Genomic DNA, 18007 nt, shown 5'->3' with positions numbered 1-18007 from the left:
TGGCGCTTGGCAGGATCGGGCACTTACTTTTGCCGCCGTGTGGAAGCAAAATAATAGTAATAGTAATAGCACTAATCGTGCGCATGATCATGATCATAATCGTGGTCACAATAATAGTTATCATCAACTTGATGATAAAAATCACGATCATCATAATCTCTCTCACATCGTGATCGCAGCAATTATGATCAGAATCATAATAATCTTGCAGCTCTTCCAAAGGAAATGCAAGGCTTGCGGGGCACTGCCCCGCTCCAGCCACACTGCTTGGCCCCCGGCAATGGCTGCTTTAACGAAGGGGCCATGTATGCAAGTGTTTAGCCAGAGATCGGGAAGTTTGGGACGGGAGCTGCCGGGTGCTTCGCGCCTCATCGAAATCCGCGCTGCCCCGCTGTGCAGAGCCCGGGCACGGCGGGGCGGGGGTGGTGAGGGCCGAGCCGCCCGCGCCCGCGGGAAGCCCCGGGGGAAGGGGCTGCCTGTGCGGCCCCCGGGCCGGGAGCGAGTCCATGATCGGGAGCCGACACGTGCTTGGGAGCCGCTCGTTTGGCTGCTGCCCCTAGCAGGCAAGAGGCTGCCCGGAGGAAAGAGAGGCTCTCCTCCCGGCCCGGGAGAAACCTCCAGCAACATTTCCCACGAGGATCAGGATCCAGCCCACGTTTGCAGGAGAGGACTCCCTCTTTTGGAAGATGCAACTCAGTAGTTCCAATTATTACCAAACCTAATACAGATCGGCCCCGGCCAAGCGCATGGGTTTTAAACGGGTTGTTTAGAGCCAATTGAACTGGTTCCCGAAGTGGCTGAGGGCTCCTTCCCCGACTGGTTAGCGAGCCGTGCTGTCTTTCTTTATCTCGGGGGGCGACTTTTGGGTTAATTTCATCTGGCCTTTCCGGGTGTCTGCTTTGTAACCCAGCAGTTTTTGGTCAGCCCTGTGTTTTCAGGAATTGCGTTTGGCTCCTCTTTCAGAGTTCAAACAACTCGAGGGGAATCGGAAGTGCAAGGGACTTCCAGGGATCACCTAGTCCAACTCCCTGCCTGAGGCAGGATCATCCCTATCCAAACCCTCCCATACAAACCAGAGTCTAAAAAAAGTTTCAGCGTGCATTTTGGCCCATGCATTTGGGTGCTCTTTATTTTTTTAATCCTGGAAAAAAAAAATTAACACACACCCTTTTTTGTGCTGCAGCCTTCAGTTAGGGTGGGGAGAATCAGGAAGCAAAGCCCAGCTGTAGCCCTAACTTACACAAACCTTAATAATTAGTTATAAAGGACATCTTCTCTGTTTTTGTCTTGAAACTGCATAGCTAACTCATAGGACTTGGGGGGGGGGAGGGGAGGGACAGAGCACCAGCTCACACCTACCTCAAGGTTTTGAAAGTGTTGGTATTTTTAATTAAAAGGAAAAGTAAATTGGGCCCCAAGAGAAAAAAGCAACATTGCTCCCATCCTTTCCTCACAATCTAGGGCTGGGATTATATTATACATAAAGACCAAGTGATCTTAGACCAGTTTAAGGCACAGACAGGTGTAGGAGGATGGGGTTCTTGGCCTAATACAGCTATTTCAGTGGACTTGCAGATGGGTTTATATCTGGTCATAATAAAAAAGGTAACACGTGATAGAACTTGTCCAAGCAAACCTTAGACAAGTCATTGTCAGGAGACAGAATCAGAAATACTGAGACTCCTCTCCTGGCTGCCAGGAGTGGCACTCCTCCACTGCCACAAAACATAGCAGGGAAAAACAGAAATGTTTCAGAAAACAGGTGCTGGTTTGAACACTTAGAAAACTGGGAGAAGTAATGGGTCATAGGTCAGCTTCAGTAGCTGCAGAGCTATTCCAGTGGGCTTTTTTCCTTGTTTGTCCTGTGGTGGGCCACTCTGAATTGCAGCCTCCACCAGATTTCGCTGTAAAAGAATTGACAAAGCATTGCAAAGGAGAGCAGTCCCTCTCCATACAAAAGGCCCATCCTACTTCCAGGGAGTTCAGTGATAATGAGGGAGAATCGGGTCCTGACAGGAAGTAGGTGAGCACTTTCCTTCAGAGGGGAGGGACAGAGCACCAATTCACACCTACCTCAAGGCTTTAGAAATGTTTAAAAACGTTTGATGATCTTTTAAATTAAAAGTAAATTGGGCCCCAAGAGAAAAAGCAGCATCACTCCAATCTTTTCCTCAGACAGTAGGGCTGGGAGTGTACTGTACATAAAGACAGGGCAAGTGATCTTGAAAGCATTTAAGGCATAGCCAGGTGTAGGAGAATGGAGTTCTTGGTTAAGTAAAGAGAAGAGAAAAGCAGATGGGAATACTGGGGACAAAAGGTGCATTTGAGGAAGGACAAGAGAGTGGAGACAAGTATTACTATTTTCCCTCCCAAAAGCAAGATGGGGTTTGTACCTTGATGAGGTAGGTATTATGATCACTCATTCCTGAGGGAAGAGCAGGGCAGGCAGGCTTTTCATCTGCCTCCCAACCAAGTGCCTGCTTCACCAGGCTTTGGGGAAGAAGCATAGAAGACTTCCCAAATTCCACTTGTATTTACAAAGTAAAGGAGAAAGATAAGGAACACATTAAGCTGAAAAGGGTGGTTTACTGGGCACAAAAGGAAACCACTTCCAATTGTGAAAACATTGATTTATACATAGGGAGCCAGCTCCAGTTTATCCCATCCTCCCTGCAAATGCTGGTAAGGAGTTTAAATAAAACAAAGATCCAGTAGTCATCTCAATGGCAGTGGTAAGAGAAATAAAAGCCTCCTTATTATTACATGAAAAAGCTGATTGTATGATAGATGCATGTATTGACAGCTTTTGTTCCATATAGATAGCAACCAAACTGCCCCCTCCAATTAAATAGACTGATATTTAAGCTAAAAGCAAAGGCTGAAGATGTTAAAATGTAACCCCCCATCCCAAAAGGATAACAAGTTGTAGCTTATAATAGCAGCTTCAGCAAATACAGTCAATGCAACTTAACCCAATATGTACTTGGTCTTTTTTTTTTCCTCAAGCATCCCCAGGTTTGTACGTAAAAGTGGTATCTGGTCAGACAGACACCGTGTATCAAGCAGAAGAGGCAGTTTTGGGAATTTCTTGTGACAGGTATCAAATAGGAAAAAAAAGTCTGGAAGAACTGCCAGAATTTGTCTCAACTGTCTTGGAACTTCACGGTTGCCACTCTTAGCTGCAACTTAAGTTAACAAGATGTCTATAAACCTCTCTCACACCCAACCACACGTTTAAAAGAGAGGGATCAGTGACACATAATATTTCTTTCTCGTTTCCATATGGGGGGGGGTGGAGTATGAAATGCTGGCTGGCAAGTGTAATTTCTGAATTTAATAAAGCTATGAAAATTTACATCAAATACAACTGAGAGTTATTGGGGTGTAATTTCAACTTTTAAAAAGTTCAGTATTTTGCTAGAGAGAAAGGATAGTCTTGAAAATTAAAGTTCAAAGACAACTCCTCAAACTGCAAACACAAGCCAACACAATTTGAATGCAAGGTATTAATATACCATCATTTAACAACAGCAAATTAGTAGAGAAGAGTGAAGTGCCCAACAGTTTGACAGCTGTAGTCTGCATGAGTGAGGATATAGTTTCCTGGGTTTTGAACAGGAGAAGAGACAAAATGCATGTCTGTTTAGGTATTGACTTTTAATAGCTTGTTTTGCATAAAGGGAACACAGGGATGTTTTATATTTTGGAAATACAGGTATCAGTTAAGTTCTAAATACAACCTGATCCTTGCAATAGATCATGAACACAGTTTGGCTTCATTTCTTGTGTTGACTGAACAAGCATTTTTGTCAGACAAAATTTATAAGACAAATTTAAGTACAGTACTGTTGTAGATATTTTACTCTCTTCACATTTATATTGACACTCTGGACAAAATAAGATGCGTTACCTTGGCCCTGACTCCAAGTTCCACACAAAGAACGCTGCATATTGTTACAGCAATACATTCAACCTACCATCACATTTTACTTGTCACAACAGGACAGATCAGTTGGGAATATCAATAATTCTTTCCTCCTTTGTCCAGAACAGTCAAATGCTCAGTCAATTAATCAAGAACCTTCACTTAAAATTATTTACTAGACATCGTAATCCAGTAGGGAAATGGAATTTTAAAGGTTGACATGCTGCTGTAGTTGAAGTTTCAGAGGAAATTGCATACAAAAAGGGAATTTATATATGGTTTTCAATGTGTATTTTCATTTGTTAAAATAAAACCCGCATATAATTGATGACATTCAAGATTATCTCATATATGAATAATAGTTGGTTTGTGGCCAAAATAATATATTTAAAACTGACTCCCATTTTCTGTTTTTTGATTTCCTCAAGTGTGCTTGCCCTTCCAACTGTAAAACAAAACAATCCTCATTCTTCTTCCCAGATCTATCAGATTAATTACTGGGCAATAACCTTAACTTATACAACATACTATATAATGAGGCCAACTCCAGGGAATTAGATATTGAAATATTTGGCTTCCTGCACTCAGACAAACAGCTGTCTAAACATGATGCAACAGCTGAAATAAGTCTGTTAGAATAAAACCAACATTCATGAAAACAGCAACAGCCATCTAAAACATTCACAACAATAGGGATTTTTAATTCTACGTGTAAATCTTGCGTTAGATTTTTCTGTGAACAAAAAACATTTTTGTGAAATACCACTATATCCTTAAAATTCAGCAACTGAATTGTCATCCTTATATAGTAGTTTATAAAGTATACTAAAAAAATTTACTTAAACATATGAATTTAAGACTTTACTTTATTCAGCAAATTGGTTTATTTACACAATGGGGAAGCTGGTTGAAGGTCGTCAATGTAATAAAAACAAACTTAGAGGCAATACTGAACTCTCTCTATATATACATATTCATAGTAGAATTGACCAACTGTTTCCTTACCTGTATCAGGAACATCAAGCGCAACAGTGGGACAGTATCATGGGACACTGATTTAACAATAAACCACAGAAGTCCAGTAATACCTTGGGAATTTACTTTTTTTTTTTTTTTTATTAAAAACCTAGCAAAACCCAGCATTAAGTTCCATCTGATATAAGAATGGACCTCTGCTCAGTGGGTCAGTAAAAACTTATCAGATCATCTGCAATTTATAAAGTGACCTGAGGTCTTTCAGACCACCATTACAAAAACAAAATGGATGAGAACAGATTACTCTCTAAAAGGCAACAATGATCTGATAAGGATTTAACTTAATGGAAGTAAAAAAAAAAATAAAATTCAGAATTCCAGAGCACAGCCCCTGTTAGAACAAGCTAACTTTCCAGACTTTCAAAAAAAGGAAAAAAGACCAAAAAAAAATAGAGGGAGGGGGAGGGGAAAAAACAAAAAAAAAACAAAAAAAACACTTCAACATGAAGCTACCATACAAAGTTTTTCTGGTTCATTTTTCTTTTAAAGAGTTCAGAGTTGCAATTTAATCCTGGGTCTTTAATGAAAAGGACAGTTTTGGCCTAGATTTTCCCTTGCCCAGGATCATTTTTTGCTCTTCCTTTTGCTGACGTTGTCTCTCTTGTTCTAGTTTCATCCTCTCCTCGTGAATCTTTCTTTGTTCTTCAACAATTTTCAATTGTTCTTCAGCCTGAATATGAAAACAGCAGAATTTAAGCCAATACACAATATTTTTCTAGCTCTATATTCGTTTACAACACTTTACTTGTTGAACCACCAACTACAGGGCCCAATTCTGCACTTTACTCAGCTTGCCAAGCCCCATGGTTTCAGTGGTTTTTTTATATATATATATATATATACACACACACACACACACTAGTTAACAGAATAAGACTATTTCATATCTATTCTAGCTTTGATGCCAACAACTTTGCTTCACAGATTTGAAAGCTAATGTGCATATCAAAATCTTGAACGCAGTGCTCTTCAGCCAACACCTTACAGGTCTTATTTATACACATCAGTATTGACATAAACACTTATTTTTCTAGTATTAAAGTATGGACAGAAGCATAAACACTGCCCATAAACAAACATTTTCCTAACACTTGTTTGTTTTTGAGGAATTAAGGAAAAGGCATCCACCCTCTCAAGTTTTCATATGATTTCTTTTTAAATCTGATACATAACTCTTTATGCTTCACACCCACAACATACGCAAGAAATTCAGTGGAATAACGTGTAAACTTAGCTTCCTGTTTTTATAAGGGGATACAATTTACTAACCGAAAGATCTGAAAAAAGTTCTTTAAATTTAATCCTTCTGTTTTTATTAAATGGTGTATATTTTCTCTTAATGATGCCTTATTTGTTTTGCACCCGCCCCCCGCAACGAAAGATACAGGAAACAAGACAATATGTCTGTAAAACCTGACAGTGAGATTCTAAAGCAGGTGTAGTTCCAAAAGCCAATTTTAACAGATACCTTACCTATATGAAAGGGTTGCTTTGGATTAAGCAAGCATGTGATTTTGGTAGCTAGGTGTGAACACCTGTACAGGGATTTGTTTCATCTTAAAGTAGGCTTCTTCAGCTTAGCTTAAAATGATTAGGCATCAGTTAAAGCTAAACCAAAGGAAAACTGCTCAGGAAAAAGCCCAGTGTCCACAGGGGTTTGTATTTGCATTCAGGAATGACAATCCACCCCAGCACCTGCCCATCCAAATTTTATTTACATCAAACAAATTTTAACATACTTTACAACCTTAGGAGAAAAAAATCACCCATCAGAACACACAATAGTATGCAGGTAGCCATAAAAATAAATTGTATATTTCTAAAACTGAATTCTGATTCAACGTCTAAGAGATAAAATAATAATATAGCTTCATGTGAGAGATAGGGTTAAATGCTTTAAATTTCAAAGGTAACATAAAACATAAAAATGTGTCCTTTAATTCTGTATTTACATGGTTTCAGGCTGTAGTTGTTATTAATGGTTCAATCTGCCCCATGCTGAAGTCAAAGGTGCACTGCCATCAACTTCCATGGGGACAGGCAGGATCAGATCCTAGAATAGCTTGGTTTTTACTAATTGGTGCATCCAGGAAAGGAACTGGTACACATCTATACTACATAAGCTCCATTTCTACGTACCAGCTTAGCTTGTGCTTCTGCAATTTTTCGATTATTCTCTTCTAGTATTCGTTCTAGTTCCTCACGCTTTGCACGTTCTTCCTCCTAAACGGGAGGACAGGGTAAGATGTTAGGAAAGTAAAATACTCATTCATGCATGTTCACTAAACTTCCTCAGAAATCTTTTGTGAACTGACTTAAAGGGGCAGCTTTATAGCCACCCATTTTGTCTCACAAACTGTAAGATGTGCAGCCACTAAAACTGGTCTCTAACACTAAATTTAAATCATCCCTCCCAGTCCAAACAGCAACCAACTAAACCCTCCCTAATCACAGAATCCTGACAATTTATTACTAGTATTTTAATATCACACAAATCAACAAGGACAACTACAAAAACTGGATAGTATTTACCAAATTAAAAAGTAATATATAAAATATAAATAAAGCGAATAGTTTGTCTCACCAATTAAGTATACCTACGTATTCTTTACCTATACTCCTTTAATCAGCATTAAAAGTTGAATATTTACTGTCTTGTCCAGTGTCCTGCAGAGTGTGCTCCTCGGCTGCCATACGCGCCAGCTTCCTCTTTAAAATGATTTGTACTGTTAGCTTGGCAATACCTGCATCAGCAGCTCAACCATTTATAAAGAAACAACATACAAGGAAGGCTGAGCTGAGGAATGCAGATGTTTATGGTAAGAAGGAACAAAAATATGTAAATCATTCCTAAGGCAAACAATTAATAAGAAAAATACATTTACTGTTAGTGAAAAATACAAATGGTAATCCATACTTCATGGAGCTAAGGGCTTCTTTCATGGGGAAAATGGATTTCAACATTCAATGTTTTGACGATTTTTAAGACAGCTTAAACTGTCATCTACAATCTGAACTTGGAATTCAAGAGTCCAGGCAAGGCAACTTCAGGAAATAAAGCCTTATAAATTGTTGCTTCCTTGGTGAATTTTATGAATCTTTATGATGCAGATCATAAATATGAAGACTGCGTGAAGGTTTTTTAAGTGTTTCAGTTCACATAATAAATATCCAAATTATTTTAATATTTGGGAGATTTATATCAGCCAGAGGTTTATGTCTGTGTAAAAAAAAAAGTTAACATGAAACAAAGCAAGCATGTGAAGAGAAAACTTCTTACTATGACTAGTAACCAGCTACTAGACAGCACACTTCACTCCAGGAATAGAAGTTTATTCTGTATAGTAAAGCACTGATGGAGACAACTCCACATCAGACCTGACCATTTTCTTTAAAAACCTAATTTTTGTCAGGGGCAATTGCTGTCAGCTGAAATCCACCATACATAAAAGCATTTCCTGAGCTTAATTGTCAGAATCTGAAATGGTTTCTTTCATTTTTGTTTTTAAAAAAGAGAAACTCAGTTTTCAAATAAATGGGATTCAGTATTCTGCATATCAATTATATGCCAGCAATTAACTTTTATCTCAAAGATATACTGGCAAACAAACAGGTCATATTTAGCCTGCAGGGGAAAGCATAAATACTTGCAGCTTTCTTGTTGTAAATTAATCAAGTTACTCATGATACCAGTGAGTTGGAGAGTGAGAAAAGTTATTTTATGCTCAGTGCTATTTAAGTACATGTTTTTTTAAAGGTTTACAAATTTGACTTTAAATTTTCAGATCCTGGAATGATGGTGCAGACAAGCATCAAAGCCCTCAGTAGCAAATTACTGTCTCACAGAAAGACATTTTCAGCTTCTGCTCCAGCTGCTGATTAAAAAAAAAAAAAGAAAAGAAAAGAACAAGTCACATGTTCAGCTTGACTTCAGACAAAGGGCAACCTGCTCTTTTATAACTTCAAGGGAAAAAAAGGAGTTGTTAGTTGTTATTAAGAGTGGACGCAATGATTTTGATATAGGTCCATGGTGAAGACAGTTGATGGGCTTATGCTCAAAGTACTGGAATTAGTCCAATGTATGCTCAAGGAGAATGTCTGTTTTGAAGGGAGAATAAGAAAACCTATTTGTTAAAAGACAGGTACTGCAGCTCAGTGCTGGACCCTGCTCTTTTCCTGACTGAAGGCAAAAGCCTCTTACAGTCTAAGTAAACAAAACAAAACAAATGAAGGATACATAATTACAGATTTTAAAACCCTTCTCCCCAAAAAGAAAAAGGACTGTTGATAAATCCTGCAGCCATGGCAAAAGTTTCAAACAATTCTCAAATATGTAGTCAGTTCCATTAAAAATTCAAGTATCCTTGTACAGGTTTTAGAAGAGTAACTGTTTTTAGTATCAGTGAGCTCCTCTGAATAAGCTAGAAATTAAGTTTCTCAGCAATGCAACTTTACACGAGAAGGGAATTAGATTTTCTGTATTCCATCTCTTTCTGAACCGAACAGGAAGCACAAACCGACACTGAAAGTTTTGCCATGGACTGTCTCTACTTTCCAAACGACCGAGCGTTACCTCTCTGGCTTTTTGTGCAGCAAGTTCAGCTTGTCGCTGTCGCTCGAGTTCTTCGAGCAACTGCTTTTCCATGATGCGCTTAGCCTCCTCCACCCTGCGAAGAACTTCTCGCTCAATCTCATCTTTCCGTTTCTCCAACTCTTCCTCTACGCGCTTAGCCACAAGTTCTTCCACTCTTCGTGCAGTTTCTTCCTCTATGAGTTTCTCTTCAATTTCTTGTTGGCGGCTACAAGGAAACAGATAAGGAAAAACTAATTTGGCTATTCTAAAAGTAATTCAATTGAACTGAATTTAAATTGTACATCACTGAATTTAAAGACTTAACTAAATATATTACATTGGGGGATATATATTTAAATGCTTAGAGTTCATACGCGTAGCTTGTCCCACAGAAAGAGTCTTTGTTTTGGGTTTGGAAAAAGCAAGCCTGGTAATAACTGAGTGGGCCCACCAACATCCTACCACCATCCCATGTATGACAGACCTCAAAATGTTATACATAAGAAACCAGCAATTATGATGAGGTTGTGATATTACTTGATATGGCACTCATCATTCCAACTTTCAATGCTAGCTATGTTTTGGCATTAATGAAACTATGAACTAGGGCAGCCCTCCCCTTCTAAAAGTTCAGAACATTTTATTTTCTGTTATACAAAGCAATAAAATCTTCCCTTAACATTTCCACAAAGGTATCAAACTGGTCTCCAATAATTACAGTAAAAAACAGATTTGTAATGGGAATTCCTGACTAAACAACGAGGTTCTAATAATAGTTTTCAACCATATAAAAATTGCAGCTCTTTATGTAAATCATTATTATTCAAAACACATCAATTATTAAACACTGATTTTGGTTACATTTATAGCTCTTTCTTTAGTTGGTTAGAATCTTTAAGGGTTAAACATAAAATGTACTTTTCACACCATCTTAACCACAATGGGTCAAGCTCTCTCAAACGCTTCCTATCGTAATAGGAAGGGAGTTCACACTTGCAATATCAGGCCTACTTGTGAAAAATATTCATATACTAACAGGATGGTCATTACGTAAAATGAGACTATTCCATAAACTGTGCTTTAAACCATATTCACGTAAGGATTATCATGTCTTATTTTTCACACACATATTCCACTTTTCAGTTTAAACTCAAGTGCTGTAATTAAACTTGGTTTTAGCATTCAAGACACTACAATACTTTAACAATGGTTAAATACTACAACAGTTAAAAAAAATCTTCATGCATCAGCCCTGATAAGATCCTGTTTAGAATGAAACTGGTTTTATTTCCTGTCATTTTCAGAAAATGAAAGAAAGAAATTCAAGTATGGTTCACTGCATTTCTCTTTTAAAAAAAGAGCAAAAAACCCCTCTAATTATATTAAGGAAGAAAACACCAGAGGTTTTTATTCCCCAATATGCAACACATGAAATGATTTTAAATGAGGTAAAGATGTAACAAATTTGGTAAGACACGAGAGAGAATACACTCATGTCAATAACATGTTTGTAACATGGAAATGATGGCTCCAAAGTTTTATGGATTTACATGCCATCTCTTTAAAAACAGAACATCAAATTTACATTTTAGAACATGAATTGCCGACTCTTTAGAACTATAGCTTTAGCTCTCTAATAGTCCATTTAGATTTTCACTGTTCTGAGGCAAAAGTGGTCTCTTTTTGGCAAAACCTTAAACCAATGATCTCTCTTCAAGTGGACACCAACAGATCTTATGACCCTTTTTAGAAGAGCCCCCATTAAAAGTTTCTTTACCCCCTCCTTGCTCTAAAGAGATACTTGCTATACTTGCAAACATACTATACTTTCTCTCTAGTATTGGCAAAAAGGTTCCTGTATCACCATGATGGGGAGTATTTTTTTAAAACTTCTATAATACAGTAGAAGATAAGTTAATATTTTAATTTGCATAGTTTTTATTTAGTGATGACTGTCTTGTAACTACTAAATTGAGAAACAAATTGACACCTGGTATATGAATCTACTGAAGTTTATTTCTGCATGAAGTTGGTGGTCACATTTGTCTCATGTTCAGTCACTTGAGTAAAGGTAAACTCAGATGAAAACTTAACTGAATTCTAAACAAAGTGTCAGGAAATTTATCATTTAAAAATGAGATGTTCATGTATCAACAAAATGTGAATATCCTCTTAAATAAACACTGCACCTGTAAAGGTCTTGCCTCCTCTCCCCCAAAAATATTTAAATTCATAATTAGAACAGGGATGCGCACCACTTTTCTTTATCCATAGATATTTGGATCACTGTATTACAGCGATACATAAATATTCAGAAAAGGGTAGTTTTCCAAGGAATGTTAAAAAAACAAACACAGAAAAGTTCAATGTGGTTTAAAGACAACATGTTTTTCACAAATAAATGCAAGAAATTTATTAACAAAAGTTCTGTAATAAATCTTTAAGTATAACTGACAAGGAGGTTTAACCCTTCAAGTCAATGGCAGTTCCAGTTTTGCAAGAAATGTAGGATCAGGCCTACATATGTTTATGTTGAGTTCATGATACCTGCATGTAGATACAAATTTAATAACCTTTGTTAATTATTAGCTTCCAGAGACATAAGGAAGTCAGTAAACTGGAACAAGCATGCTTTAGAGCCTATAAGTATTACAACATTTTATGAAGGATAAAAGAAGGTAAATGCTTTCATATATAGCAAGCTCACTGAATAAAAGTATTCATATGAATTCCAAAGCTAACACAGAAAGGAAGTACATATAGGGGGGAAAAAAACCCTCTCTCAGTATCCGGTACAAAGTTTGGTAGAAGCAGACTCAGGAATAAAACCATTCTATGATTACATACAGCCAGTTCATTTGGTAAGTAAAACCCAGTGTCAAATACAGAGGCCATGCTTGGTGCAATTATTACAAGAAAAAAAATTCAAATGTAATACAGCTTGTGACATTACTAGATCCAAAGGGAATATTTCCTACTACAAAAGAAGAATTTGGGTTATGCCTTTAAAAAACCCACATAACTAATGGGTCCTTTGAAACCTGATGCACTTTGAAAATGCTGAAGCTTTGTAGGCCTAATACATTTTTGTGAAAGATTGTATTTTACTGTGCTACTGCTACTTGGATCAACTTTCACCATGACTGTTTTGCATTTGTTACTCTTTGCCTTCATGGAGTAACAAAATGTATTTAAAAAAACTTAAATCACATGTTAAGAGACTAGAGCTGTGCATTATTCAGGGAAACAGAAAGAAGACTTGTTGAAGGCTTGTTACAGTTTTAATCAAAATATTTATTGGCAACACATTTACTGAAGTTCTTTATATAAATATCCTGTTTTTTCATTTTCCTTTAGTATTCTTTATGCCTCTCAAAAAATAGATTTAGTCTGAGATTGATTTATTACTTCTCACTGACCATGTAGTACAAATTCTTTCACAAGTTACTGGATAGTCTCATAGTATCCAAATCTGAGAAAGCTGGTGACTGCATTTACAACTCATTTAAAAGGACAAAAGGGAACCAAAAAAATAAGAGGCAGAACATTTAAAATTAATCAAAACTGGATTCTGTCACACAAAAAGAGTAGGTTCTCTGAAACGCTCATCCTGATTCTTTTGAATTAAATAAGTAAAAAAAAGTCAGAACCAGTGACCAAAATAGTTCATTTTCAAATGCATGTGTTGGGTTACCCTGCCAATCTAATGCCATCGCTACTGAACAGTTTAGTTGGGAAGGGACAAGAGCAATCCCAAAGAGCAGAGCAGAACTGAAAGCAGAAACAGAAAGACCACAGCTTCCAAAAATCTCCCCAGGTCCACTTACTTCCTTGCTATACAGTAGCCTGAAGTGAGCCAAAGCAGCCAGTTTGCTCTTGCAGTACCACGAACAAGACTAGCTGCCATTTTAATCTATGAATCCATACACCTAAGAATATGAGAATCAGATCCCCCTCCCACACAATTTGGAAAAATAAATCAAGAAATTCTTCTATTGCAAAGAACAGAGACCACAACAGGCCAGAACATTTTCAATACTACAGATTCCTATTTGAAACCTTTTATTAGAGGAACTAAATGGTTAGAAAGATTTTTCCAATTATTTAGTTGGTTTAATAAAAGACTTCCCATCCACTCAAAGATTTTTGTCTGCCTATGTCCTTAGACCAACGTAGCTACAACCAACAACCCTATTTGAAACCTCAGGGCAGGGGTAGACAGCCTCTAGCCTGGGTGCCAGAGCATGGCATGCAAAAGCACACTTTGCTTGGCACGTGTGCCTTGGGGCAGACAGCAGGGCCACAACAAGGATCAAGCCCCTCAGAGCTCCCCCACCATTCACTCCTGGCACACCAACATCTTACAAGTTGAGGTTGCGGGTGTTTTAGGCACTCAGCCCCAAGATGTTGCTAACCGCTGCGTCAAGAGTTTTCCTTCAGGACCACATGCTGGCAGGAGAGGCCTAGCTAGGCCTTACCATGGATCTCAACCTGCTGGGATTGCCTCCCAGAACATACATTTACATATTTCTACCTATATATCTATAGCTATATATCTATATAGCAAGGAGGAAGGTGGGGTGGCCTTAAGACACTGGCTGAGGCCTTACCATGGATCCCAACCATCACCAGGATCCCCTGCTGTTGCTTCAACAAATATGCATTTATGTATTTCTATCTATACCTAAACATACCTATACCTAGCAAAGAAGAAGATGGGGTGATATTAAGACACTGCCTTAGGTCTGACCACAGACAGCAACCATTCTCCAGGGATCCCCTGCTGTTGCCTCCCAGAACATACAGAGATAATTACACAGATGTGTATCACATACCAAGGAGGAAAACGGGATGGCCTATGCCTGACCATGGATCCCAACCATTACCCAGGATCCCCTGCTGTTGCCTCCCAAAATATATAGATAGAAACAATGGATATATTTTTTGGGAGGCAACAGCAGGGGATCCCAGGTGATGGTTGGGAGCTGTGGTCAGGCCTAGGTCTTAAGGCCACCCCACCGTCCTCTTTGTTCTGTAGATATATGTCTGTGTATTTCTATTTCTGTATCTATACCTGTATATCTACAGAGCAAAGAGGAAGATGGGGTGGCCTTAATACACCAGCCTGGGCCTGACCATAGATCCCAACCATCACCAGGAATCCCTTGCTGTTGCCTCCCAAAACATGCATTTATGTAATTATCTCTGTACATCTATACCCACCTACCTCCATAACAAAACCGCTGGCCTTAAAACACCTACAGTGTCTGAAGCCCTGCCCTAAGGAGGCCAGGAGAGGAGGCAGCGCTCTTCACCCTACAGCCATCCCAAGCCAGGTGAGGCCAGGAGCTCCCAGGACCTTCTGCCTCCTTCTCTCGCTGCAGTGCGGAGACCAGGGGGCCGCTGCGGGGCTGGACAGCACTCCCCACCCGTTCCCAACCCCACCAGAGCCGGGGAGAGGGTGGAGGGCGGTGGGAAGGCCCGGGCTCCCCCCTCCCCTGCGCGGCGGGAGATTCGTGGCGGAGACAGAGGCGGACGCAGGGGGGAGGAGAGGAGGGGTAGGACACACGCTCACATTTTGCGCTGCCGCTCGAACTCGGCCTTCTTCTCCTCCTCCTCGCGCTTCTGCTTTTCGTCCAGGCTGCTGCGCTTGCTGACGGTGCGGCCGAAGATATCTATGCGGTCGGGGGGCGAGGAGGCGCGTTCCCGCTCGCGCTCCCGGTCCCGCTCGCGCTCCCGGTCGCGGTCCCGCTCGCGGCGGGAGGAGGGCGCCGTGTTGGAGCGGGAGCGCGAGCGGGATTCACGGGCGCGCCGGTTGCGCTTACTCTCCCGCGACTTGGAGCGCTTGCGCGCCCGCTCCTTGTCCCGCGAGCGCGACCGCGAGCGACTGCGGTTCTTCTTGTTGTGTTTGGAGGCCTTGGCGTGCTTGGAGCGCGACGAGCTGCGGCTGCGGGACCGGCCCATGGCGGGGCGGCCCCCCCGCGTCGCTAGCGGCTGCCCAGGCAGGCGCGGGCCGCCGCGCGCATCCGCCAAGCCGGGTCGGGCCGGGTTCCCTCGCTGCTCCCCGGCTTCCGCCCGCCCGCGCCGCCGGGGAGGAGGAGGAGGAGGAGGGGACCCCGAAAGCGGCGGCGAGTCCGCACGGAGACAAGATGGCGGTCCCGAGGCAGCGGCAGCGGCGGCGACTCTCCTGCGCGCCGCCCCACAATGCACCACGCGCCACTCTTCGCTGTGGTCGGAAAGACCCGAAGCGGATCGGGGCTGCGCTCCGAGGCAGGGCGCTTGGGGGAGGGACAGCTGCGCGGCCACTAGCGCATGCGCGGAGCCCGGCCTCGGGGAATACCGGTGGCAGGCAGAGCCCGGGCCAGTTTTGCGCATGCGCGCTGCTCGGCCTTGCGGAACTGATAGGGAGACCTGCGACCGCCCCAGCGCATGCGCGCCGCCCGGCCTCGAGGGACACCGGGGGAGGAAGAACCTAGGCCACCTTGGCACATGTGCGCACAACCCCGCCTCGGGGAACGCCGATGGTAGGCAGAGCCGAGTCGACTTTTGCGCATGTGCACAACTCCCTACTTGGGGAAGACGGTGACGGGAAGAACTGCCGTCACCCCGGCGCATGCGCACAGTTCGGTTTCGCGCAACGCTAATAGTAGGGAACACTACGGTAACTACACATGCGTATAGCCCAGCCGGGGGGGGTGTACGGAAAAGCTGAGGTCATCTCTGCGCACGCGCCCAGCTCGCCTCATATCTAGGTTGGGGCTGCCTAGGTAGGGTGGGGTTTTCTTTTCAGGTGTCAGTATTAGGGCAGCTTGAGTCGGGTGGTCAGAGGTGAAGCGCATGTTGGGCTTTGTACTAGTCGGAAGTTACTTAGGTCCATTGTAGACCAGGCTTGCAGCTGTCACCCTACCTGAATATTTAGGCAAATAATGGGTGAACCCATTGTTCCCCCCCTGCGAGGTGGGAATAGCAGGGCCTGTGCCTGCAAGCACTGAGCATGGCGAACTGCCAAGTCCCTGGAGCGGGAATCATCCTCCTGCAATGCTAGGTGACAACTAGTCATCCTGCCTCAATAAGTGATTTTGTTGTTGTTATTAAAGCTGGCTGAGGTTTCTGACTTTCAAAAGTCTCAGAAAAAGTCCCCGTTTCATAAAGTCTCCAAGCCTTCTCCCAAACCTCCTGCTGAGGTTCTTGCTGGCTTTCTCCCCGCACCTTTTTTTGCTACGCGCTCCCCCATCCGTGGCCCCAGGAAACCCTGGGACCTCGTGGTCAACCTCCTCCTGGTTCTGCTCAAGCTGGGCAGCTACAAGACCGGGAGGGTCTGTCTGGGAACGTCCCAAACAAATTTGGAGCTGTCTTCCCATTGCTCCTCCATTCACGTCTCCAGCAGAGCTTTGCCGGTTGGTGCCCACAGGCAGCCCCGACTCGTTCATGAGGCAGTGAGTACCAGCCGGTTGCTCTGCTCAGTATCCCTTTCCAGGTCTCTTGTTTTGAACTTGTGGCCCTCGCTCCCATTTTTGTTTTCTTTTTATTTGTCCCAAGCAATCAGTTGTTGCGTTCTCAGCTGCCTCCCTTTCAAAGCAATGCCAACATGACTGGGAGGGGGCTAAAGACCCTACCAGTCTACCCAGCAGCCAGTGATGCATTTCAAATTGGTTGGCTGGCAGCCAAGAGTTGCTGGCCTTCATTGTATCAGGTAAATGAGGTCATAAGGGCTATATAAGTAAAGGACTGCCCAGGAGGAGGGGTAGTAGCCATGATGAAAACTCATAGAGAGAAGCTGGACCATCTGAAGCTCTTTCTTTCTCTTGAAACTCATGATCAATGAACTGTTTGCCTACAGAGGGAATCTCCACCTTCCTCTGGATGATACTTGTAAGTAAGCTACCTGAGATCTAACTAGCTATATAGCTTGCAGTAACTCAGATGCATGATCAAAGGTTACTGTGCCACTGTTTGCTCTAAGGTATTTTTCTGATATTTTTCTACCCAAACCTACTCCTTGTAGCCAATAAAGTTCTCCTTTGTACCTAGTGTGGGACACTTATTGGGAGAGGGTCTAGATTATGCCTTGGGGTCCCCTTGGTTCGGCTGATTAAGGGAGACCACTATTTGTGCTTCAAACTGAGTGAAGACCCCAAGTTCTTGCAGTGGGTCAGGTACCCTCCAGGATGACTAGGCCTGTGTTTCCCAGAGGGTGCAGGTCCCAGATCGGTCCAGACTGAGTGGTGGTGGTGTTACCCCCACGCTTGCAGGTGTGCTCCAGGAAGAGGGTTGGTGGAATGTTAGGCGGTCCCAGGGTAACAAATGAAAGTGAATTCAATTTACTTCCAGGTCAAAATGAGTGCAAATCATAACCCCAGACTTCTGCTTGGCTACATGAAGGTAGAGCCCAGTGCTTATGTGGCAAATTGTGGAGGATGTCAGTAGGATTCTAAGAGGATGCAGGTCTTGTGAACTGAACTTCAGGATCAAGG

At 42.0% G+C, this 18007-nt stretch overlaps 1 protein-coding gene across 1 annotated transcript; it reads right to left on the bottom strand.

The window, feature by feature from the left end:
- Positions 1-3638: 3638 nt before the first annotated feature.
- Positions 3639-15813, bottom strand: ARGLU1 (arginine and glutamate rich 1). Its single transcript, XM_090022417.1, has 4 exons — positions 15109-15813; positions 9534-9759; positions 7100-7183; positions 3639-5630 (listed from the first exon to the last, which is right to left on the bottom strand). The coding sequence occupies exons 1-4, from the start codon at positions 15495-15497 to the stop codon at positions 5466-5468; spliced, it is 864 nt and encodes a 287-aa protein (XP_089878543.1). The 5' UTR covers positions 15498-15813; the 3' UTR covers positions 3639-5465.
- Positions 15814-18007: the final 2194 nt, after the last annotated feature.

This window comes from Crocodylus siamensis, chromosome 1 (assembly GCF_052110815.1).
Source record: "Crocodylus siamensis isolate JL-2025a chromosome 1, ASM5211081v1, whole genome shotgun sequence".
Taxonomy (NCBI): Eukaryota; Metazoa; Chordata; order Crocodylia; family Crocodylidae; genus Crocodylus; species Crocodylus siamensis.
The sequence above is the reverse complement of the archived record's forward strand: the minus strand, read 5'-3'. Positions and strand labels throughout refer to the sequence as shown.